The sequence below is a fragment of the Mesoplodon mirus genome (assembly GCF_964341445.2).
Source record: "Mesoplodon mirus genome assembly, chromosome: 3".
In the NCBI taxonomy this organism is placed as follows: Eukaryota; Metazoa; Chordata; class Mammalia; order Artiodactyla; family Ziphiidae; genus Mesoplodon; species Mesoplodon mirus.
In genome coordinates this window covers 52939671-52966053 of record NC_138978.1, presented here as the reverse complement: position 1 = coordinate 52966053, position 26383 = coordinate 52939671, and the positions used below count along the sequence as shown (strand labels likewise).

Sequence of the window (26383 nt, the reverse complement as noted above, 5' to 3'; positions counted from 1 at the left end):
CTGAAATCATAGAGCATGATTTTTGGAGAGAGAGTAGTGTTCTTTCCTGTGTACTTTTTTTTTTCTGTGTATGAGCCTGGCTTCTCTCACTTGCTAGTGTTTTTGTGTATTACTCTTGTATTCTGCCACCTTAAACTCATTCTAATAGTTTTTTTTTTGTAGATTTCTTTGGATTTCCTGGATAGACAGTCATGTTATTTAGGAATAAAGATCATTTTACTTCTTTATTATCTGGATGGCATTTATCTAGTTAGTTATGTATCTATTTATTTAATTCTGTTGCACTGGCTAGCATCTCCAGTATAATGTTGAATAGAAGTGGTGGGAGCAGACATCTTTGCCTTGCTCCTGATCTGAGGAGGAAAGTATAATCTTTCACCAATAAACATACTGTTGCCTATAGGTTCCTGTAGATGTCCTAGTTACTGCGTTTTTATCAGGGTTGGTTGTTGGATTTTATCCATTGCTTTTTCTGTGTCTTTTGAGATGGTCATGTAGTGTTTCTTTCTGCAGTTAGGGTGAATTACATTGATTGATTTTTGAATTTTTATTCAACCTTGCATTCCTGAGACAAACCTCACTTGGTCATGAGGTATTGTCTTTTTAATATATTTTTGAATTAGATTTCCTGAAATATTATTAAGAATTTTTGTATCTGTGTTCATGAGGGATATTATTCTGTAGTCTTCTTGTAATTTTTTTTTTTTCTGTCTTTGATATCAGGGTAGTGCTGGTCTTATGGAAGGAGTTGCAAACTATTCCTTTTTAATTTCTTGGAAGAGTTTATATAGAATTATTATTATTTCTTCTTTAAATGTTTGGTAGAATTCCCCAGTGAAGCCTTCTGGTTCTGGAGCTTTCTTCGTGGGAAGGTTTTTCACTATAAATTCAATTTAAAATTTGGGTATAGGGCTCTTCAGGTTGTTTATTTCTTCTTGAGTGAGCTCTGGTAGTTTGTATTTTTCAAGGAATGTATCCATTTAATCCAAGGTGTCAAATTTAAGATTTTCTCTTTCATTGGTTTTAAGAAATTTGATATACCTTAAAGTAGTTTCTTTTGTGTTTCCTGTGTATGTGGTTTGTTAAACTTCTTGGATTTGTGGGTTTACAGTTTTCATCAAATTTGGAAAATTTTGGTCATTATTTTTTCTTTTTTTTAAAAAAATATTTATTTATCAAAAAACCCATACATTGTTAGTATAGACATTGTGCAAGGTTAAAACATATTCAACCATCAAGATACACATTCAGGTCTTCCCTGGTGACACAGTGGTTGATAGTCCGCCTGCCGATGCAGGGGACGCTGGTTCGTGCCCCATCTGGGAGGGTCCCATGTGCCACAGAGTGGCTGGGCCCGTGAGCCATGGTTGCTGGGCCTGCGTGTCTGGAGTCTGTGCTCCACAGTGGGAGAGACCACGGCAGTGAGAGGCCCGCGTAAGTTCTAGAGGCTGGAAGTCTGGGGTCAAGGTGCCAGCGTGTTTGGGCTCTGGTGAGAGCTTTCTTCTTGGCTTGCAGATGGTTGCTTTCTTTTTGTGTCCTCACATAGCAGAGAAAGAGGAAGAGGAAGAGGAGTAAGAGAGAGAGAGAGAGAGAGAGAGAGAGAGAGAGACGGTCATTATTTTTTCAAGTTTTTTTTTTTTTTTTTCTCTCTACTATTCCTCTCCACTTTTCAGGGACTCCATTTACACATATATCAGGTCACTTGAGTTATCCCACACCTCAGTGATGCTGTATGCATTTCTTAAAGTCTGTTTTCTCTCTGCATTTCATTTTGGATAGTTTTTTATTGGTACGTCAATTTGTAAGTCTTTATTTATACAATGTCTAATTTGATGTTAGTCTCATCCAGTGTAATTTTTATCTAAGACATTATAGTTTTCAAATCTAGAAATTCAGTGTCGATCTTTTGAAAAAAATGTATTCCATGTCTCTACATAACATGCCCAAACTTTCCTTTAACTTCTTAAACATATGCAATATGTATAACTAGTTTAATAACCTTGAATTCCCAGCTTCATCTCTTTAATTTAGGAGGACCATTGGGCTGCACTAGGTTTCCCCTCTTTGCATAGTGGCCTAGAAACTCTCTCCAGGCAGAAGGCTGGGGCAGTTGTAGGGCTCGCCTGATTTGTTTCCCATTTCTCAGGGATGACTGTTCTTCGTTGCCTGATGTTCAGTATGTTGAAGCCATTGTTTTACTTATTGTGTCTTTTTTCTTTTTAATTGAAGTTGATTTACAATATTGTGTTAGTTTTAGGTGTACAGCAAAGTGATTCAGTTGTGTGTGTGAGTATATATATATTTCAGATTATTTTCCATTATAGGTTATTACAAGATGTTGAATATAATTCCTTGCCTATACAGAAAGTCCTTGTTGCTTACCTCTTTTATGTATGGCAGTCTGTAACTGTTAATCCCATACGCCTAATTTATCCCTCCCCCCTCCCTTTCCCCAGCAACCATAAGTTTGTTTCCTATGTCTGTGAATTTGTTTCTGTTTTGTATGTAGACTCATTTGTGTTATTTTTTTGGATTCTAAATATACATGATGTTATATAATATTTGACTTATTTCACTAAGTATGATATTCTCTGGGTCCATCCATCTTGCTGCAAATGGCAGTATTTCATTCTGTTTTATGGCTGAGTAACATTCCATTGTGTTGATGGGCACTTGGGTTGTTTCCATGGCTTGCCTGTTGCAAATAGTGCTGCTATGAACATTGGGGTGCATGTAGTTTTTTGAATTAGGGTTTTCGTCTTTTATGAATATGTACCAAGGAGTGGGATTGCTGGATCATATGGTAGCTCTATTTAAGGAAGCTCCATACTGTTTCCCATAGTGGCTGTATCAGTTTACATTCCCACCAACAGTGTAGGAGGGTGCCCTTTTCTCCACACCCTCTCCAGCATTTATTATTCGTAGACTTTTTGGTGATGGCCATTCTGACCAGTGTGAGGTGATACTTCATTGTGGTTTTGATTTGCATTTCTGTAATAATTAGCGATGTCAAGCATCTTTTCACATGCCTGTTGGCCATCTGTGTGTCTTCTTTGGAATAATGTCTATTTAGGTCTTCATATTCTGTCTGTGTTTTTAGTTATTTTCAGTGACAGGATAAGTCCCTTTTACTCTGTATTGACCCGAATCAGAAGTGCCAGTATTATATTTGAAAGGAACAAATTTGTATTTTTTTTAAGTTTATTTTTGCATATATTTTTTTAGGTTTTTTAAAAAATATTTATTTATTTAATTTATTTTTTTGGCCGCGTCAGGTCTTAGTTGCGGCATACAGGGTCTTTGTTGAGGTGTGCAGGATCTTTTGTTGCAGTATGCGGGCTTCTCTCTAGTTGTGGCGTGCGGGTTTTCTCTTTCTAGCTGTGGTGATTGGGCTCCAGGGCACGTGGGCTCTGTAATTGTGGCACAGTGGGCTCTAGTTTAGACACACGAGCTCAGTAGTTGTGGCGTGCGGGCTTAGTTACCCCACGGCACGTGGGGTCTTAGTTCCTGGAGCAGGGATTGAACCTGCTTCCCCTGCATTGTAAGGCGGATTCTTTACCACTGGACCACCAGGGAAGTCCCACAAATCTGTATTTTTAAAATTGCATTTTATGTTAGACTTTACTATTCCATTAAATACTCCTTTCCCCCATTACTGCCAATTGCTGAAACTTAGTGCTGTTTTTGTTTAATCCATTTCTTATTCCCCAAATAATTTAGCTGTTAAAATAAAAATAGACTCCCCCAACTAAAATTAAAAAATGAAACGAAGAAAAAAATCCAAATTTTGAAAGTACATGTTGTTGAGTTAAAAGTTAGTAAAACCTCTTTGGTTTTTATTGTTAAGAGGAGTTGCTGCAGGGGGCAATGAGTTGAAACCCAAGGTAATTTAGTAGGAAATGTGTTAAAGGAAGAACACCTTTTTCATAAGTGTTATATTCCCAGTTTGGTAATAAGTATTTTGCTTAGATATTTATAGTTTATATTTTGTGTTCCAGATAATCAAGCAAAACAAAGATGAGCTTCATCTGTGGACTGCAGTTTGCTGCTAGAAAATGTGTTTTCTTCCGATTTAATTTACTGACCAGCTGGAGAAAATGTAACACACAAGCTGTAACCTCACTGGACTGTCATCAAGTGAAAATTAACAATATAGTAAATAAGTCTCTGGGCTTGGGAGTAAATCAGGGTGATAGATGGACATTTTTGCCTGAAAAATTAAAAGTCTGTAGGACTTTTAATAACAAAAGAACTGGCTGCCTCTTGAGCACCAGAAGTAAGGAAATTTGGATGATTACCCAAAAATGTACTGCATGGAATAACTCTTTTTCAAGACAGCTACTGATGAAAGACGTTCTAGTAGTTCCTGCTCTTTCAGTGGTGCATCCCTTTAAACTGTTTACCCACAAGAGACATCAGGAGTTTCCATACTTCTCCACGGCTTCAAGCTGCTCCGGTTCCTCTCTTGTTGATGATTCTTAAACCAGTGCAGAAGCTACTGGCTATCATTGTGGGCAGGTAAAATGCTCTTTAAAATATAAACTCTTATATTAAAAAGTATCTGTAAAACTCATTTTTAAAGAAAACTTGATAGATTTCCCTCCCATAATTAGCTCAGAATTCAGTTTCTAAACAGCTGGTTCTACTCAGTTTTTTTATGTATGCCTTAATAATCTTAAAATCATTTATTGCATATTACAGTACAGAAAGGTGATCTTTAAAAATTATTCTTGTATATTTTATATAGACACTATTTAAAAGGTCTTACATTTATGATTACAAGAATCAGAAATGTTTGTTATAACTCACGTATAAGAACTGTACTTACAAGCAGTCCTTTTTAGTTCATGGAATTTGAGACAATGGATCATGAAACTGAAGAACTTTGCTTACTTAAGAAAGGACTCATTCCTAGCCACGTTAACTCTTAATTAGTATTTATTATTTATTTATTTATTTTTCTATTCTGTTTCCGACAAATCTTTATTTTCTCTTTGTGATCCTTTATAATACTTAATGTTTTTTTTCAGCTAAGTAATACTTCATATTTAATTTAAAACTCCCCCTCATAATTCTGTTTTCTCTTATTTGCTCCATGAAGATTGAAGAAAGGTAAAGTTAAGTATTGTCTCCTTATAAACTTTTCTTATGTTTGATAACTATGAAGTGCCGTCTAGCCTTCTTACTTCCATACTAACCAACCCAGTTTTCTTTTTATCAAAAATCAAGGACCTGTACTCCGTAATTTATTGTGTTCTTTATGACTAGGCTTTGGCACTCAGAAAATACACAGCTAATTTAGCTCTCAATTTAAGTAACGACTATCAAAGAAAGCCAGAGCTAGACAATAGTTAAAGAAGTAAAAACATTTTATTCAGAACTTCTGCAGTAGGAGAAAAGAGACCTCAGTATAGAACCAGAGTCAGCTCTGAATACACCATGGGCTATGTGGGCAGGGCGGGGGGTCGGTAGATGGAAAACTACAGAGAGGAAACATCAGGAGCAAGTGGGGATTCCACCCAAACTGACCTACTAGAGTTATTGCTGAAGGCAGGTGAGGGTGATCAGATTTCACCTGGGAGATGATGAATGATAAGGGCAGATTGGGTGTCGTGATCAGATATGGAGGATGAGGGATTCTGACTTAATTGACCTAGCAGGATTCTTGCTAAAATTGGACAATGCAGAGATGAACACAGTAGTCCAAAAGACAAGGCCTACTTGAAAAAGAGTTCAGGGGAGTCTGAGCAGAGTTTGGGGGAGGAGAGAATCTTTGTCACAACTCAGCCCAAGCTCTTGGGCCAATAACTCTTTTTCATCCTTTTAAATTATTTATTTATTTTTAACCTTTTGTTGATATTACTATTGTAAGTCACCTAAAATTTTATTTGAGGATATGTTTTCATACATTTTAAATGGTAATGTCATAAACTTTTAAATGGGAAATAAGTATACTTCATAGTTTGATCTGAATCTTTTTAGGTTGAAACACTTTAAAGACATTTTAGGTGTGTCACTTAACAAGATTAAGATAACTCAAAGAAGTTATTTTATAAAATAAATTTTGTCAAGAGGATGATGTATATATTTTAAATTCTTGTTGTAATTTCACAGATGAACTCATAGGGAAAAAGTTCTGTTCCAGTGCTGAAAACATTACTGGTTGTCAAAATGTCCATGAACCCTAATAAGCAGCAGAGAGTCTATTGTTGCCTGGTAGAATTGGACCTCCCCAGATGTTATCTATAAAATCTCTCATTTCCGTGTTTACAGTGCTTATGCTCTTTTTATTACCTCTCCTTTGTCATGTTCTTGAGGGGTTAGTAGAGTTTCTGCTACTGAGCAATATTTGTTTCTAAAGTCAGTGCTGAGATAGTTTCCCTTGTACCTTACTGAAGTACTGGCAGATTGTGTTGGATGTCTGACGAGCAGTGGGGGGCAGTGGTGGTTAAAGGTATAGATCTGTTGTACTATAACACCTTCAGATGTTTATCTGAGCAGTTCATCCCTATTATATTGCCTTCCTTGCCTCATTTTCCTCATTAACTCTACAGCCTTGTATAAATTGTTTAACTTCTCTTAAGTCTCAATTTTCTCTTCTGTAACAGGATTATTATGAAGATTAAATGAGATGATATACGTATAGCATTAGAAGAGTACCTTGAATGTGCTGAACAGTCAATAAATGTTAATGGTAGTTATAGTAAAACAGCTTCTCATTTAGCGTTTACCTTTAAAATAACTGAAGAAAATTCAAATGAGCATTAGAATTTTTAACTATAGCTCCATATAATTGATTACTTTTTCATCATTTAGCTAAGAATTTTTAAAAACTGAAAAAAACATCTATACAGAAAAATATAAAAATTCGAGTATTTGATGACAGAATTTTAGCATAAGCATTAAGTTTTGGTGATATGTACTGATTCTATTATCAGAACTTTGAATTTTTCTTTTTGCTCCAGGGGCATAAGGAAATGGTGGCAGGCACTTCCTCCTAACAAGAAGGAACTATTTAAAGAAAGTGTAAGGAAGAATAAATGGAAGTTATTCCTTGGTTTGAGTAGTTTTGGATTGCTTTTTGTAGTATTTTATTTTACACACCTGGAAGTGAGTCCAGTCACAGGAAGGAGCAAGCTTCTATTACTGGGGAAAGAACATTTCAGACTTTTATCAGAACTGGAATATGAAGCAGTAAGTAGAAAGAATTGTTTTTAACTACATTGCTTGATGTAATACTCAAAGGAGGAAAGTTTCTTAAATATGAAAGATGCACTAGTTTTTAATTTTAATCTTTGATAGCAAATTAGCATTTTTTCCAAAAGGCCTCAGACCTCTCATGCTTAGTATTCCTACTGCTTACATTGCCTTTCCTCTGGATCACCCAGCTAACTCCTGCTCATCACATGTCACCTTAAATGTCACTTTCTCAGGAAAGTCTTCCTTGATTATCCTGACTGGGTTAGGCAGGGTGGCTATGTTAGGCTCTAGGGGGTATCCTTCATACAGACTGTGTTATGAATTAGTCATTTGTAGCTATGCTCTGTGCTTGTCTATATTGGGGCTAGGTCTCCTACTTTTCTCTTTGCATACTGTCCTTTTAAAACACTTATCGTGAGGGTAACACCATAATTATTTGCATAATTATTTATTTGTTGATCTGTCTCCCTTTCTAGACTAGCTCCAGGGGGTCAGAGACCCTGTCTATTCTGTTTATCATTTCATCTTAAGTACTGGCACAGTGTACAAAGTAGTGCTTAGTATATATTTTTTGAATAAATAGATCTGTAATTTGAATTTTTGTACCTTGAAAATAAAGTAGAATAAGATATTCCCCCCCGCCCCCACACATCATTTTGGCTATTTATTATATTTTTTGAATGCAAAATAAAGTTGGAATTCAGAAGTCTTACCTCCTTGGAAAGTATAGTCACTCAAGTAGTTAAACATTTTATACCACTAGTGAGTTCCTTGAGGACGGATCATCCTTCTATCTCTCATGCTTGGCACATAAGCAGTATAGACAAACCTCATCCTATTGTTCTTTGCTTTATTACACTTTGGAGATGTTGCATTTTTAAAAATTGGAGGTTTTTGGCAACCCTGTGTCAAGCAAGTCTATCGGTGCCATTTTTCCAACAGCATTTGCTTACTTTGTATTTCTATGTCACTTTTCGGTAATTCTTGCAATATTTCAAGCCTTTTCATTATTATATGTGTTAGGAAAAAAAGATTATGACTTCCTCAAGGCTTAGATGATGGATAGCATTCTTTAGCTATAAAGTGTTCTTTAAGATATGTACATTGTTTTTTTAGACATAATGCTGTTGCACACAATATGTACTGGGAAACCAAAAATTCATGTGACTCGCTTTATTAAGATATTCACTTTGTGGTGAATATCTCAATAAAGATATCGAGAACTGGAATTGAACTCACAGTGTCTCTGAGGTGTGCCTGTATATGCTCAATTAATATTTGTTGAATTTATAACCTCACTTGACAGCATTGTCATGGTTAGATTTTTATATATTTTTATTTCAATTGAGCTTCTGAGTTTGTTAATGGAAAGTTACCATAAAAAAGGAAATAACAATGGTTTTTTACTAAAAAGATTGTTCTTAATAAAGATAAGACCAATCTCTTCTATACAGTTTATACAGAGATTTGAGATGTTTCTTAGAATAGTCTAGTTAGAAGCAAGTTTGAGGAAAGTGTTCTGTTAAGATTGAGAAAGGCCTAGTGTTAAATTAGTGTTATCTTCTACCATTTATATCAGTAAGAAACTTTAAAAAATTATATACATGTACATTTTTTTTTCTTATTTTTTAGCCTACAAATGTAATACCTGCTTGTTACGAAAATTCAAACACATGCTCTTATGGGATTATTATAAAGTACTATAATTACATATAATTTTGTTGTATTTACTTCTGTGTGTTTCTTTGTTTCAGACAGTTTACATTGGTGACTTGTGCTTTTAAAAAATGCTATATAAAGACTTTTAAATTCATATTCTATAAAATCATGTTTTTAATGCATCTCAAGGAGGAAGGTTACAGACTTCTTGATTCATATATGAAAGAAATTATACATTTTATGCAAATTTAATATTTTCAGAACATCCTCACTTTTCGAAGTACACTTGAAAGAGTCTCATGAATATAGCTTCAGAAAAAGTGTCTTCATATGGTGGTTAGTCTTAATTAGCATAATATAGAGAAAATGATATGCCCATTAGTTCTAAAATTTTAGTAATTTCAGTCTGTCTGGCTAAAATACTTTAAAATTAATGAAGTGTCCTTTTTTGGTGGAAGTTTAACTTTCTTATTAAGTATAGGGTGTTTTTCTATTCAGTATGTTATGAAAGTAATTTTCTTTTGTATTTTACTTTCTTATATGAAATCTTTCTGTTCTCTAGGAAATGTTTTGTTTTCTAAAATATTTAGGAAATTAGAAATAATATTTAAGCATTTGTTTATAGGCTAATAGAAAAGATGAGTGCATTTTTATTTCAACCAATTTATATGAAAAATCTTAGTTATTAGAATTTATTCTCTTTGTGAGAAACCAGATTGCCTTTGCATAAATAATTCAAATTTGAATTTTTTTGAGTATTTCATGTGTGCATATTTTTACATAATTAAAAATTAAAGTGTTCAGCAATAAGTGCCATATAACACTCCTTAAAGCAATATAAACATTTTGTAGAGCTAACACTCTCTTAGAGACTACTTTTCTTTTTAATCTTTCAGTGGATGGAAGAATTTAAAAATGATATGCTAACTGAGAAAGACACCCGATACATGGCTGTTAAAGAAGTGGTTCATCATTTAATTGAATGCAATAAAGATATTCCAGGCATCTCTGAGATCAATTGGGTAGTTCACGTGGTTGATTCCCCAGATATAAATGCCTTTGTGCTTCCAGTAAGTAAATGTTACCCAGCCTAATTTTTAATTGTTAAATTTAACGTCCTTGTTTTTTATGTTGTTCTAATTCCTTACATTATTTTCATTATGGTGCAGAATGGACAAGTGTTTATCTTCACTGGACTTTTAAATAGTGTGACTGATATTCATCAGCTGTCCTTCCTTCTGGGCCATGAAATAGCACATGCAGTACTTGAGCATGCCGTGAGTACCTAAAATGAATGTTCAGTTGTTGAAACCCTCCTTTGAAATTAGCAAGTTAAATCTTTTAGAGAACTGAATCTTTTCAGTCATTTTTTATGATGGAATTTTAGCTTTTAATAATTGACTTATTCTGTTACCTGAGAAAGTATGATTGGCTAATTTTGAGAATTTTTATCATCTTTAGTGTTTGATACTGAATAATTAGTGTTTCTGTTAAATACTATTTTTATCATCTGTCTTTTTTGCTAAGAAGTGATTATTCTCAACCTGTAATTATTTCAAATTAGATTTTAAACTTTCCATAATTATTAACGTACTTAGAATCTAGTCAGAAAATCAACTGTAGGAAAGTGATATTACTATTCAAGTGGTAAATGTTTTCTTACTTTTTTATTCATTCTCAGAGGATAGCTTAGAGCATCTTTGAGAATGTCTAGAATGATATGCCATGTATAATTAATGCAGAGTAATAATAATGATACCTTGCCATTTTACAGTTTACTGAGTTTTTTAATACCTTCTCATTCATAATTTTAATACTATCCTCATGAGGTAGGTATTTAATATCCCTATATTACAGGGGTCCTCAACCCCCGGGCCGTTGACTGGTACTGGGCCACACAGCAGGAGGTGAGCGGCAGGCGGGTGAGCGAAGCTTCATCTGCCGCTCCCCATCACTCGCATTACCCCCTGAACCATCCCCCCACCCTGTCCGTGGAAAAATTGTTTTTCATGAAACCGGTCCCTGGTGCCAAAAAGGTTGGGGACTGCTGCTGTATTATATACGAGGTCTCTAATGTTTAAAAAGACCCTAAATAACATGACTAACGTGACAAACTGGTGGAATTGGAACTTTAATCAAGGTTTTCTGTTTGCAAGTCTGGCACTGCTTCCTTTTCCCACAGTTACCCGGCTGTTGACAGCACTTTTCTCATAGATCATAGAAGTCAGGTCAATTTATACCCTTGTGAATATACATCTGTTTGACTTGGTATGAATCTAGAAAAATAATCTATTTGTTTACTCATATTTTTATTTTTATTCATTAAAAATTGTGCATGGCTCATTTGTTTACATGATTAGAGAGAGGTATATTTTTTAATTGAAAACACAAAGGTAAATAGTGGAAAGATTGTGAGTATATCAGAAATGCAAGTAATATTAACTTCAAGTGGAAATGATAATGTTATTAATCCCTCTAAATGTCATCTCAAATTCTGTCTTTTCCTTAGAGTATCAGTAAGATGAGGTGGGCCAAAGCTGTGCTATTCTAGAGCGCAAATAGTAATTATCTCCTTTATTTCTTCTGAGTTACAGGAAAATAGAAAAAAATTTTTTCCATAAACGGATGCATACAAGAATAAATCTAAGCAGTTGAAATAGGTTATATCTTTCCAGAAATGGCTTCAAAACTGCAAAATCAATGAACTTTGGCTGTTTTTAATTTTTAAAAGGTGTTCATTTCAGTACATTAATTTTTCTGGCATCTGGGTCAGTGCCTTATTCAGCATAATGTCATCTCTGTCAGTGCAAGAGCAATAATTAGACGAGACATAAAAAGCAAATGGTCTTAAAAATAGGAAGTAGTTATTAATATTTCTTTGTTAGAGGTCTTAGACACTGTCAATACTATGTTTTCTCTTTTAGGAGTCTCCATTTTATGTTGTTTTCATTATTTCACAAATACAAATTTTAAAAAATTTTTAGTTTTCTAAGATTATGTAATAACAATTATATTCTTTAATAATTAATTACAAGGGTTTTCTCTTCTATAACGACTTCATCATTTAGTGCTAAAATAATTCCATAATTGTTTTTCATGAGTTTTTTATTGTTTTTTCATGTTTTTACTGAAGCAAAGAATGCTTTGTGAGGGCAGATTATGTTCAGAAGTATTCTAGGCGATTACTTTTAGTTGTTAACCATGTTTCGTACATTCAAGTAATGATTCCTATATTATCAGTATCAGCACTACAATACCATTTATTCAGCAACTTTAGTGAGGAACAATGAACAGTCCAGTGCATTAAACTTATTTCTAGATATTACTCCTCCAAACAACTATTTTAAGTAAAACATTTTTTGGTTACTGCTATAAGTAAATACAAAAAATCATATAACTAAATTTCCTGGTGGGAAATACTAGGCTGATAAAGTTGCAGACTTGCATGACTCTTCACATATTAGGTCATGAAGTCAAAAGACTTTTATTTAAAAAATAAATTTCTAATATTTTCCTGAATTGTTCCTTGTTTTAACTGCTTCATATGTTAGGTAGTGTTTGGTCTCTGTCTAAAAGTATAAGCATAATAAACACATCTATTTGATTTTTAAAGAAGATTTAGCGACTGTATTAGAAACTGTAACTTCCTGGGTTTGATTCCTTGTTCTTTTACTAATTGCTTTGTGAATTTGGGCAACTCTTTTAATCTCTCTTCATCTTAGTTTATAAAATAGGGAACAATTGTACCTATTTTACAAGATTATTATGCTTGTTAATATAAGACACTGTAGGTTAATGAACCTGTCATTGTATCTGAATGGTGGTAGTGGCTCAAGTAGATATTAGTTGAATGAATAAATGAATGCATAAGTATGTAAACAAGAGATGGGAAAAACAGACTGGGAAAGGATAAAGCACACAGAAGAAAAAGAATTTGCAGTCTTACTTGGCGAAGTTCAGTTAAACACATGTAATTATTTAATGTGATTACACACGATGAACTAGAAAATGTAAGCATGTACTATCTGAATTTATTAAGTGTAATTTTCATTATTTTGATTTTTCTCAGGCAGAAAAGGCTAGCTTGGTTCATTTCCTGGATTTCCTAGGTCTGATTTTTCTCACAATGATTTGGGCCATTTGTCCTCGAGATAGTTTGGCAATTTTGGGCCAGTGGATTCAGTCTAAATTGCAGGAGGTAAGTCTGAGACAATAAGTTGAATTTGCAATGGCCTGTGGTGAGGACATTTTAATATTCCTGTAAAGGAAAAAGTACCAGAAATGTTTTCATACCTTATCATGAATCTTACCACAAAAAACGGGTGCTAGTTTTTAGTGTCTTACATCTTCTTATTTTTAGGGGCTATTCTTTTTTTAATTTATTTATTTTGTTATTTAATTTAATGTATTTATTGTTTCTGGCTGCATTGGGTCTTCGTTGCTATGCACAGGCTTTTCTCTGGTTGCGGCGAGTGGAGGCTACTCTTCATTGCGGTGCGTGGGCTTCTCATTGTAGTGGCTTCTCTTGTTGTGGACTACGGGCTCTAGGCGCATGGGCTTCAGTAGTTGTGGCTCGCGGGCTCTAGAGCGCAGGCTCAGTAGTTGTGGCGCACAGGCTTAGTTGCTCCGTGGCATGTGGGATCTTCCCGGACCAGGGCTTGAACCTGTGTCCCCTGCATTGGCAGGCAGATTGTTAACCACTGTGCCACCAGGGAAGGCCTTAGGGGATATTCTTAACAGTGAGCATTCAAATTAGAAAATATTACATCTCTTATATGATGGAGATGGATGGGTTAGAAGGGCTTGGCAACTTTTGGCTAGCTTTTTTTTTTTTTTTTTTTTTTGCATAGTTATTGTTCTTACAGAGAGAAACCCAGTCACAACCCTTCTGTTGCTTTACCTTCAGATGTTCCCCTTTTGTCTCCTAGTAACAGTGGTATACTCACTGGATGACTCTCCCTTCCCCCAAATATTTGCATTTTAATGGGGAACTCTTAAAACCTGTAAACTTTTATGGGTGCAGGGTTGGCAGAAGCTGCTTGACTACCCTCATCTCCTCACTCCCAGTTAAATTAATGTTGCCTGGAAAATACTGAAAGGACAGTCTTAATAGGTGTTTGTTAACTTTTGTTTTTAGTACTTATGCATAATGATAGTCATCTGATAAAACTTGTTGAGTCCTCCATCTTGTTCAAAACAGTACACTACTGAAAGGAGGTCTTGCAATCTTAATATTTGCTTTGTTTAACTATGATTAGCTATTTTATTTTATGTCTTTCATCAGATATTTCTTCTTGTCCTGGGAGGTTTGGTTATTTAGGAACAATCTGTTATTTGTTTATTCAGTGATTTGTGGAGCACCCATCAGAGTGCCATCTGGGTGCTGTTTAAATCCAATGTGTAAAATTCTTTGAGACAAATTGCTTTAGAAATTGAATAACTAAGTCTTTTATTCAATGTTAGCATATCATTTGGTTTCATTTATATTGAAATAAAGGTTCTTAAATGGAAAAAGAAAGAAAGATTATTGCTTAGATTATAGAATCTCATATTTTGAATTTTATTTTTATCATTGATGTGCTGGGAAGTCAAAGAAGGTAATGTAGTTTCCCCCCCAAGTATCAATAAATAGCTCTTTCTGTAATGGAATCAGGAGATTAAGTCATAAGAAAGATAACTGGAAGCTATTTCTCCCTTGAAATACTTGATGATCCTGCTATTTGAGTATAATTCTTTAATAATTAAACTGAAAGTGAAGTAAGGATTACTTCTGTTTGAACTCTTTTTCCCTAAATCAGGACCCCCTCCCAGTAATTTTGGTGACAAGGAAATATTTCTTTCTCTAGAAGCTTGCTTATTGTGATTGGAGAGCAGAGGGGAATGCTCATAGTGAAGTTCTTGAGGGGGAATTGCTGACATTTTTTTGTCAGAGAAAGGAAGAGAGGAAGAAAGAAGTAGGGGGCCCTCACTTAACTGTCTGGGTACAATGTAGCAGCCCTCATAGAGCCCTACCAGGTAGGGTTTTGAGAGCTATTAATAATGATTATAGCAGCTAACATTTATTGAGTACTTACTGTATTGTAGGCACTAGGATAAACACTGTAGATTAATTTTGTACAGGGGTTAAGAATACAGGCTCTGATCAGATGGATCTGTGTTTGAATTTAATCTCTATTGGACCTAAATTTTATAGAACTTCAGCAGGTCACTTCACTTATTATAGGTTTCAGTTTCTTTAGCTGTAAGTTTGGATAATAGTAGTGGCTAACTCAAAGCATTATTGCGGGTTTAATTATACATTTAAAGCAACATTTCTCAATACAGGCACTATTGACATTTTGAATTGACAGAGAATTGACAAGATAATTCTTTGTTGTGGGGGATTGTCCTCTACGTTGCAGAATGTGCAGTGACTTCTACACGTCTAGATGCCTCTACACATCTGGCCTCTACCCACTAGATGCCAGTAGCACTCCCCCCTCTCTTCCCAACCCCAGTTGTGACAATCAAAAATATCTCCAGACATTTCCAGATGTCCCTGAGGGACAATATCACGTCCAGTTGAGAACCACTGATTGAAAGCATTTAGCACAGTGCCTGGTACCAAGGAAGGACTCTAACAAATGGGAGTTATTATTATTATTATTATTATTATTATTATTTGCTCATTTTATCCTCTCTGCAACTCTAGGAGTTTGGTACTGTTACTGCTCCATTTTACATATCATGCTATTGGGCTTAGAGGCGTTAAAAAATTAGCCCAGAACTAATAGTTAATACACATCAGCATTTGGGCTTGAACACGTTTCTTTCCTTTTAAAGCCAATGTTTTTAATTGGTTATACTACCAGCAGATTCGTTGGGACACCTGCAGACTGCTTATGGAAAGTGCAGACACTATATAATATAGTTCAGCAACCTAAAACAGACGTGATCGAGAAGGAAGCAGTTCATATCTAATGGTCATATACAATGGATTAGATTGATTTTACTATTTCTAGCCATTACTGACATGCAACTACCTCTGAAAAATTGCTTCCCCAATTAATAGCTCTTGTCTCAAAAGTCCTGCCTATTGATCCATCTTCTACAAAGTTTTAGTACTTACTGAAAATTAGTATTTAACTGGAAGGCATTCACATAAATACAAGTAATTAGGAAAATTACAGTTATAATATCTATTTGTATTCTTTTATTGAAGTTGGAAGAAAAGTTCATTTTCCTAACTAATCGATACTTAGAAAACAAAGAGGAAATTAAGATAATATGTCAAAGAAAGAACATTCTGCTATATGGTTAATTTTCTAACTGAAATAAATCCTCTAGTAGTGTCACTGGCTATTATATAGCTATAGTTTTTCAATTTTCTTTTAAAACTGCAAGATCACAATGTTCCTTGGTCATATTAAAAATCCTGCATCAATAAACTTTCTTAGGGAATCCTCTACATAGTAAGTAGAGATTATAATTGGAAAAATACAAGTCCACTATACGATACTGTGGACTCTCCAGAAGTTTGCAGGCATGGTTTTTTTCCTATTCTTTCCATGTTTTAAAAATATTAATCTCTGATGGAGGAAATAAAGGCTGCACTTTGTTTTATACCATGGTGTTCTTTAAATGTTAATCATGGAGAGCATAAAAGCTATATCCTAGGTACTTCATGAAATTAATTTTTTAAATCTCATTTTTTGCTCCTTTTGTTATGAAATAGCCTTAATGGAACTTTTCTTTCTTATTTCTTCTTAGTTTATATTTGATAGACCATATAGTAGAACACTGGAGGCTGAAGCTGACAAAATTGGACTACAACTTGCTGCAAAGGTAAAATATTGAGTAGTTGAGAATACACAGTGTCCTTCACATAGTAAAAGATAAATGTGTATCATCTTAATGAGGTTTGGCATGGGCATAGAATGAAAGTTGGACTATATATAATTTTTCATTAATACCTTTTTAAGTCTGTGCCCTCTGGAAGCTATTGCTATCTTTATTTTACTCCTTTCCCTTAGTTTGCTGATCTAAGGAGGCTTTTTGAGTAAGTAAGATGATGTGTAGCTGTTTTTCCCCACTTGGAGAAAGGTTTACCTTACTGTAACTGTATTCCTGGCTAAGCAACCTGAATTTTCACCATTTAAATAAATGATAGAAGAGCAGGCTTATTACTCTGTATCTTTCAGATTATTTTTGTTGCAGCAGATGGCTTGTTTTTGCTAGCCACAGAGAGCAGCTCTGGGCCTTTACTCTGGTTTACATGGGCTTTGTTCATATCTACCTAACAGGGCACTTCATGCCTGGCTGCTGTTTTTAATCACCTGTGATAACTGCGTATTATTAGTAGGATTTAACATTAAAAGTAAAACTGCATTTTTAAAAATGAGTGAAAACAATGCCACTTCACATATTAAATTCAAATTTTATTTAATTCTTTGTTGAGTTTTCAGTAGTTATTAAAAGTCCTAACTATTGAAAATTACTATTATCTGAATTTCTCATTATGAGTTTTATGGATTTAATTTCATAAATCAAGATATTACTCATTCACAAAACCAGTGTTCTTTGAATGTTACATGAGTAGAATTAAGTGAATTATCAGACTGCATAGATTAAGAGGTTCCCAAATGATGGGCCACAGATTGACTCTATCAAGAATTTCCTAATTTTAATGTATTACAGTCTGTGAAATTTTCCCTTTGGTAAGTGCATTCGGTGTCCTGATTAAGAAATCTTTGCTTATTTCAGTAAATTGTTCCTGTTTTATTTCCAAGAAGTTTTATTGTTTTGTTAAATATAAGGAGGAGGTCAAGATAATTTTTTTCCCATGTGGATATCTAATAGACTCAGCCCTATTTATTGAAGAGTTTATCTTTTCTCCACTGTACTTCAGTGTCTCTTTGTCATCAATGTGGGAGGCTATATGTAAGTCTGTTTCTGGACTCCCTGTTGTATTGCATTGGCCTGTTATTTATCTTTGAGCCAATACCACATTGTCATTGTAGCTGTGTAATAAGTCTCGATATCTGATATCTTGATATCTTGATTTCTGTCCTCCAATGTTGTACTGCAATATTGACTTGGCTATTCTTGGTCCTTTGCTTTTTCATATAAATTTCAGAATCAGCTTGTCAAATCACATACCTGTACAAAAACATGCCTGGGATTTTGATTGGAATTGTGTGCATCAAATATAGATCAATATGGGGACAGCTGACTAGTGTCAACAGTATTGGGTCTTCCAAACCATGGATGGTATATTTGTCCATTTATTTAGATGTTCTTTAATTTCTTTCAGTGATGTTTTGAAAATTTTTTGTGTGTATAGGACTTATACATCTTTTGTTAGATTTATTGCTAAGTGTTTGACATTTTTGATGTTGTTATAAACAATGTCATTGAAAAAATAAATTTGCCTATATATAGAAGTACAGGTTGTTTTTTATCATTGACTTTGTATCCAGCAACCTTGCTAAATAAATTCACTTAATTCTAATAGTGTATAGATTCTTTTAGATTTTTACATATACATAGTTATGTCGTCTGGGAATAATGACAGCTTTATTGCTTCCTTTCCATTCTGTGTACTTCCTTTTTTTTTTCTTTAACCTAATTGCAATGGCCAGAAACTTCAGCACAGTGTTGATGGTGGGCACCTTTGTTTCTTCGTGATCTTAGTGGAAAAGCATTCAGTATTTCACCATTAATTCTGATGTTTGTTGTAAGCTTTTTTTAAACCTGACTTTTGTCAGATAAGAGTTTCCAGTCTATTTCTAATATGCTGAGATTTTTTAAAATTATGAATATTAAGTTTTTCAAATAGCTTTTCTGCACTTATTGATGATTATATAGTTTTTCTCCTTTAATCTGTTAATGTGGCAAATTACAATAATTTTTGTTTAAAAAATGACAATTTTTTATTTTTGAAATAAACCAATTTTGTCAATTATATTAACCTTTTAATGTATTGCTAGAGTTGGTCTGCTAATGTTTAGTTTAGAATGTTTCTGTGTTCATAGGAGGTAGTGGCTTGGAATTTTCTTGTAATGTCTTGTCAGGTTTTGGTATCAACATGCTGATCTCATAAAATGCGTTGGGTAGTGTTCCTTCTTCTTTGTAAGAGTTTGTGTAAGAATAGTGATATTTATTTTTTCAATGTTTGGATAAAGCCATATGGGCCTACACATTTCTTTGTGGAAGGGCATTTAATCATGGATTCAGTAGATGTGGAACTACTCTTTAATAGATGTAGAACTACTCTTCAGATTTTTATATTTTTGTGTCAGTTTTCATAAGTTTTGTTTTTCTAGGAACTTAGGTTTTGTTTAAACTTTCAGTATTATTGGTATAAAGTTGTTTTGATATACTCTTCTTATATCTTTAATGTCTCAAGGATTTCTGCATTCTACAGATATATTTAAAAAATGTCCCCTTTGTTCCGAGTATTGGTGATATATGCTTTGTCTTTTTGCTAGATTTTATTACGTTCATTAATTTTTTCAAAAAGATGTTTTGGCTTTCCTTATTTTCTCTATTCTGTGTTTGTTTTCTATTGTTTCAGTTACTGTTGTTATCTTTATTATTTCCTTCTGCTTTGAGCTTTATCTGCTGTTCTTCCTAACTTCTTAAGATAGATACTTATGTCATTGATTTTATGTCATTGATTTGTCATTTTCTTTTCTAATGTATACATTTATGCCTAGCCGTTTTCTTTTCATAATATCTTGTCATATTGCAAGTGTTGATATGTTTTTGTTTTCTTCAGTTTAAAATATATTCTTGTTTTCATTGTAATTTCTTCTTTGACCCATGGGGTCGTTTAGAAGTATATTCCTTAGTTTCTAAACATTTGTTGGTTTCCTTAGTTTCTAAACATTCCTTGATTTCTAAACATTTACCTTTTGTTTTTGATGTCTAGCTTAATTACAGTCTGATGGGAGAATATACTGAATGGTGAATTCTTTCAAATTTGTTCAGTTTTGCTTTATGGCTCAGCATGTTACCAAGTTTGTTAAAATGGTATGCACTTGAAAGTGGATTCCGCCATTGTGGATGCAGTGTTCTACATATGTCAATTTTGTCAAGTTTGTTAAATCTGTTGTTTCAGATCATCTATATCCTTGCTGAATTTTTTTCTCTCCTTTTTTTTTTCTAGTTACCAAGAGAGGGTAGTCTCTCGTGATTCTGAATTTTTCTTTTTCCTTTTAGTTCTATTAATTTTTACTTTTTATATTTTAATACTATTTTTAGCATACTCATATAGGATTATTAGAGTTTACTGGTAGCTTGATCCTTTTATCAATATGTAATCCCTCTTTGTCTCTAGTAATGCTTCTTGCCTGAAGTTCTCTTTTTCCTTTATTAGTATTGTCGTGACAGCTTTCTTTTGGTTAGTGCTTGCCTGTCATACCTTACTCCATTCTTTTATTTTCAAGTTTTCTGTGTTCTTATGTATGTGTCTCTTATTAGTAACACATAGTTTTTTCTCGTCCTTGCCCTATTTTGGATGTTTTTAGTTTGTTTATATTTTTAATTTGTATTTCTTAATGGCTAATGCTGTGGAAGATATGTTCATGTGTGTACTGGCCATTCATGTATCTTATTTTGTTAACTGTCTTTTTATATATTTTACTCAGTTTTAAATTGAGTTGGCTTCTTATTCTTACATTGTAAGAGTTCTTTATACATATGCTGGATATAAGTCCTTTGTCAAATATTTGTACAAATATTTTCTCTTATTCTGTGACTTGCTTTATTTTTTTATAGTGTGTTTTGAACAATAAAAATTTAAAATTTTTATGAAATCTAATTTTTCTACTTTGTGTTTAATTTACTCTTTCTCTAGTTTTCTAATGTAGGTGCTTAGATCATTGGTTTTAGACTTTCTTCTTGTTTAGAATAGCATTTAAAGCTCTAAGTTTCCCACTCTGCATTGTTTTAGCTAGACACAGATTTTGATATGTTGTATTTTTATTTTCAGTTACACAGATTTTGATATGTTGTATTTTTATTTTCAGTTCAGTCAGAAAATTTTCTAAAATTTCCATTGTGATTTCTTCTTTCATCCATGTGTTGTTCAGAAGTGAGTCATTTAATATCCAGGTATTTGGAGTTTGTCTAAATGTTTACTTCTAATTAATTATTTCATGGTCAGAGAATATACTCTGTGAGAATTTAATTTTTTCAACTCTGTTAGGACTTGTTTTATGGTGTATCATTTGGTCTCTTTTGGTGCCTGTTCCATCACTTGAAAAAATGTGTATTCAATATTTGCTGAGTGTATACTCTATAAATATCAATTAAGTTAAGGTAGTTTATAGAGTCATTCAAATCTTCTATATCTTCTGATTTTTTGTCTACTTGCTATTGAGTAAAGAGTTTTGAAATCTTTAACTGTGACTGTGGATTTGTCTGTTTTTTCTTTCTGTTCTGTTAGTTTCTGCTTCCTGAATTTTGAAGCTCTCTATTAGGTACATACACATGTGGGATTATTTTATCCTCTTATTGAACTGGTTCATTATTGTGAAGTATTTTTTTATTTGTCTCTAGCAATACTCTGAAGTATTTTTTGTTTGGCATTAATTTTTTTAAATTAATTAATTTTATTTTTTTTATATATTTTTTTTGCGGTACGCGGGCCTCTCACTGTTGTGGCCTCTCCTGTTGCGGAGCACAGGCTCCGGATGTGCAGGCTCAATGGCCATGGCTCACGGGCCCAACTGCTCTGTGGCATGTGGGATCCTCCCGGACCAGGGCACGAACCCGTGTCCCCTGCATCGGCAGGTGGACTCTCAAACACTGCGCCACCAGGGAAGCCCTAATTTATTTTTTATTGAAGTATAGTTGAATTACAATGTTGTGTTAATTACTGCTGTACAGCAGTGACTCGGTTATACATATATATGCATTCTTTTCCATATTCTTTTTTTTTTTTTTTTTTTGTGATACGTGGGCCTCTCACCGTTGTGGCCTCTCCTGTTGCTGAGCGCAGGCTCAACAACTCGGGCCCAGCCAACGCGGGCCCAGCCGCTCCACGGCATGTGGGATCTTCCCGGACCGGGGCATGAACCCGTGTCGCCTGCATCGGCAGGCGGACTCTCAACCACTGCGCCACCAGGGAAGCCCCATATTCTTTTTTTTTTAAATTTATTTATTTATTTGGTTGTGCTGGCTCTTAGTTGTGACTTGCAGGCTCCTTAGTTGCGGCACATGGGCTGCTTAGTTGTGGCATGCGAACTCTTAGTTGTGGCATGCATGTGGGATCTAGTTCCCTGACCAGAGATCCAACCCGGGCCCCCTGCATTGGCAACGTGCAGTCTTAACCACTGCACCACCAGGGAAGTCCCTTATTTTTCATGTTCTTTTCCATTATGGTTTATCACAGGATATTGAATATAGTTCCCTGTGATACACAGTAGGACCCTGTTGTTTATCTATTCTGTATATACCAGTTTGCATCTGCTAATCCCAAACTCACAATCCCTCTCCCACCTCCCTCCCCCTTGGCAACCACTAGTCTCATCTCTATGTCCCTTTTTCTGTTTCTGTTTCATAGATAGGTTTGTGTCACATTTTAGATTCCACGTATAAGTGATATCATATGGTATTTGTCTTTCTCTTTCTGACTTACTTCACTTAGTATGATAATCTCTAGTTGCATTAATGTTGCTGCAAATGGCATTATTTCATTCTTTTTTATGGCTGAGTACTATTCCATTGTATATATGTACCACATCTTCTTTATCCAGTCATCTGTCAATGGACATTTAGGTTGTTTCCGTGTCTTGGTTATTGTGAATAGTGCTGCTGTGAACATAGGGATGCATGTATGTTTTTGAATTATAGTTTTGTCTGGATATATGCCCCAATCGAAAAATGCTCAGAAGACCTAAAGAGACATGTCTCCAAAAAAGACATACAAATGGCCAATAGGCACATGAAAAGATGCATAACATTGCTAATTATTAGAGAAATACAAATCAAAACTAGAGTGAGGTACCACCTCACGCTGGTCAGAATGGTCATCGTTAAAAAGTCTACGAATAACAAATGCTGGAGACGGTGTGGAGAAAAAGGAACCCTCCTACACTGTTGGTGGGAATGTAAGTTGGTGCAGCCAGTGTGGAACACAGTATTGAGGTTTCTCAGAAAACTAAAAATAGAATTACCATATGATTCAGCAATCCTACTCCTGGGCATATATCCTGGAATTAATTTTGTTTGACATTATTTTGCTTGACATTAATATAGACCCTCCAGCTTTCTTAGGTGTTATTGTTCACTTGGAATATCTTTTTCTGCCCATTTGTTTTCAAACTATTTCAGTTTTTGTATTTAAAATGCATCTCTTATAGATGGCATAAACTAGGTTCTTGCTTTTTTATTGTTTGACAATCTGTGCCTTTAGTTGGAAGTGTATAGTCCATTTATATTTAATGTAATTATTGATATGCTTGTATTTAGGTATGCCATATTGCTATTTGTTTTATCTATTTTTCGGTTGCTCTGTTCCTCCTTTTCTTCCTTCTTTGAGTTAATCATACTTTTTAGTATTCCATTCATTGGCTTTTTAGATATAACACTTTGCATTATTTTTAATGGTTCCTTGTGGGATTACAATATGCATCTTTAGCCTTTTGAAATCTACTTCAGGTTTTTTTTTATATATATATACACAGCAGGTTCTTATTAGTCATCAATTTGATACACATCAGTGAATACATGTCAATCTCAATTGCCCAATTCACCACACCCCCTGACCCCCTGCGGCTTTCCCCCCTTGGTGTCCATACGTTTGTTCTCTACATCTGTGTCTCAATTTCTGCCCTGCAAACCAGTTCATCTGTACCATTTTTCTGGGTTCCACATACATGTGTTAATATACGATATTTGTTTTTCTCTTTCTGACTTACTTCACTCTTTATGACAGTCTCTAGATCCATCGACGTCTCAACAAGTGACCCAATTTCGTTCCTTTTTATGGCTGAGTAATATTCCATTGTATATATGTACCACATCTTCTTTGTGCATTTGTCTGTCAATGGGCATTTAGGTTGCTTCCATGACCTGGCTATTGTAAATAGTGCTGTAGTGAACATTGGAGTGCATGTGTCTTTTTGAATGTGGTTTTCTCTGGGTATATGCCCAGTAGTGGGATTGCTGGATCATATGGTAATTCTATTTTTAGGTTTTTAAGGAACCTCCATACTGTTTTCCATAGTGGCTGTATCAGTTTACATTCCCACCAACAGTGCAAGAGGGTTCCCTTTTCTCCACACCCTTTCCAGCATTTGTTGTTTGTAGATTTTCTGATGAAGCCCATTCTAACTGCTGTGAGGTGATACCTCATTGTAGTTTTGATTTGCATTTCTCTAATAGTTAGTGATGTTGAGCAGCTTTTCATGTGCTTCTTGGCCATCTGTATGTCTTCTTTGGAGACATGTCTATTTAGGTCTTCTGCCCATTTTTGGATTGGGTTGTTCGTTCTTTTAATATTGAGCTGCATGAGCTGTTTATATATTTTGGAGATTAATCCTTTGTCCATTGATGCATTGGCAAATATTTTCTCCTATTCTGAGGGATGTCTTTTCGTCTTGTTTATGGTTTCCTTTACTGTGCAAAAGCTTTGAAGTTTCATTAGTTCCCATTCGTTTATTTTTATTTCTATTACTCTAGGAGGTGGATCAAAAAAGATCTTGCTGTGATTTATGTCAGAGTGTTCTTCCTATGTTTTCCTCTAAGAGTTTTATACTGTTTGGTCTTACATTTAGGTCCCTGATCCATTTTGAGTTTATTTTTGTGTATGGTGTTAGGGAGTGTTCTAATTTCATTCTTTTACATTTAGCTGTCCAGTTTTCCCAGCACCACTTATTGAAGAGACTGTCTTTTCTCCATTGTTTATCCTTGCCTCCTTTGTCATAGATTAGTTGACCATAGGTGCGTGGGTTTACCTGTGGGCTTTCTGTCTTGTTCCATTGATCTGTGTGTCTGTTTTTGTGCCAGTACCATATTGTCTTGATTACTGAAGCTTTGTAGTGTAGTCTGAAGTCAGGGAGTCTGATTCCTCCAGCTCCATTTTTTTTCCCTCAAGAATGCTTGGGCTATTTGGGGTCTTTTGTGTCTCCATACAAATTTTAAGATTTTTTGTTCTAGTTCCGTAAAAAAATGCCATTGGTAATTTGATAGGGATTGCATTGAATCTGTAGAATGCTTCGGGTAGTATAGTCATTTTCACAATATTGATTCTTCCAATCCAAGAACATGGTATATCTCTCCCTCTGTTGGTATCATCTTTAATATCTTTCATCAGTGTCTTATAGTTTTCTGCATACAGGTCCTTTACCTGCTTAGGTAGGTTTATTCCTAGGTATTTTATTCTTTTTGTTGCAGTGGTAAATGGGAGTGTTTCCTTAATTTCTCTTTCAGATTTTTCATCATTAGTGTATAGGAATGCAAGAGATTTCTGTGCATTAATTTAGTATCCTGCAACTTTGCCAAAATCATTGATTAGCTCTAGTAGTTTTCTGGTGGCATTTTTAGGATTATCTATGTATAGTATCATGTCATCTGCAAACAGTGGCCGTTTTACTTCTTCTTTTCCAATTTGTATTCCTTTTATTTCTTTTTCTTCTCTGATTGCTGAGACTAAGACTTCCAAAACTATGTTGAATAATAGCAGTGAGAGTGGACATACATGTCTTGTTCCTGATCTTAGACGAAATGCTTTAAGTTTTTCCCCATTGAGCATGATGTTTGCTGTGGGTTTGTCATATATGCCCTTTATTATGTTGCGGTAGGTTCCCTCTATGCCCACTTTCTGGAGAGTTTTTATCATAAATGGGTGTTGAATTTTGTCAAAAGCTTTTTTTTTTTTTTTTTTTTTTTTTTGCTTTACGCGGGCCTCTCACTGCTGTGACCTCTCCTGCTGCGGAGCACAGGCTCCGGACGCGCAGGCCCAGCGGCCATGGCTCACGGGCCCAGCCGCTCCGCGGCATATGGGACCCTCCCAGACCGGGGCACGAACCGGCGTCCCCTGCATCGGCAGGCGGGCTCTCAACCACTGCGCCACCAGGGAAGCCCAAAAGCTTTTTCTGAATCTATTGAGATGATCATATAGTTTTTATTCTTCAGTTGTTAATATGGTGTATCACATTGATTCATTTGTGTATATTGAAGAATCCTTGCATCCCTGGGATAAATCCCACTTGATCATGGTGTATGATCCTTTTACTGTGTTGTTGGATTCTTCTTGCTAGTATTTTGTTGAGGGTTTTTGCATCTATATTCATCAGTGATATTGGTCTGTAATTTTCCTTTTTTGTAGGATGTTTGTCTGGTTTTGGTATCAGGGTGATGGTGGCCTCATAGAATAGGTTTGGGAGTGTTCCTTCCTCTGCAATTTTTTGGAAGAGTTTGAGAAGGATGGGTGTTAGCTCTTCTCTAAATGTTTGATAGAATTCACCTGTGAAGCCGTCTGGTCCTGGACTTTTGTTTGTTGGAAGATTTTTAATCACAGTTTCAATTTTGTTAC

The 26383-nt window shown here is 34.8% G+C and overlaps 1 protein-coding gene across 1 annotated transcript in view; it reads left to right on the top strand.

Annotated features, from left to right (window-relative positions):
- Window positions 1-4371: 4371 nt before the first annotated feature.
- Window positions 4372-26383, top strand: part of OMA1 (OMA1 zinc metallopeptidase) — an 81247-nt gene continuing 59235 nt past the window's right edge. The window contains exons 1-6 of the mRNA XM_082612656.1: window positions 4372-4518; window positions 6966-7194; window positions 9756-9929; window positions 10029-10136; window positions 12929-13057; window positions 16609-16683. Coding sequence (XP_082468782.1) covers window positions 4472-4518; window positions 6966-7194; window positions 9756-9929; window positions 10029-10136; window positions 12929-13057; window positions 16609-16683 — 762 coding nt within the window. The 5' untranslated portion in view covers window positions 4372-4471. The remainder of the gene's footprint in view (window positions 4519-6965; window positions 7195-9755; window positions 9930-10028; window positions 10137-12928; window positions 13058-16608; window positions 16684-26383) is intronic.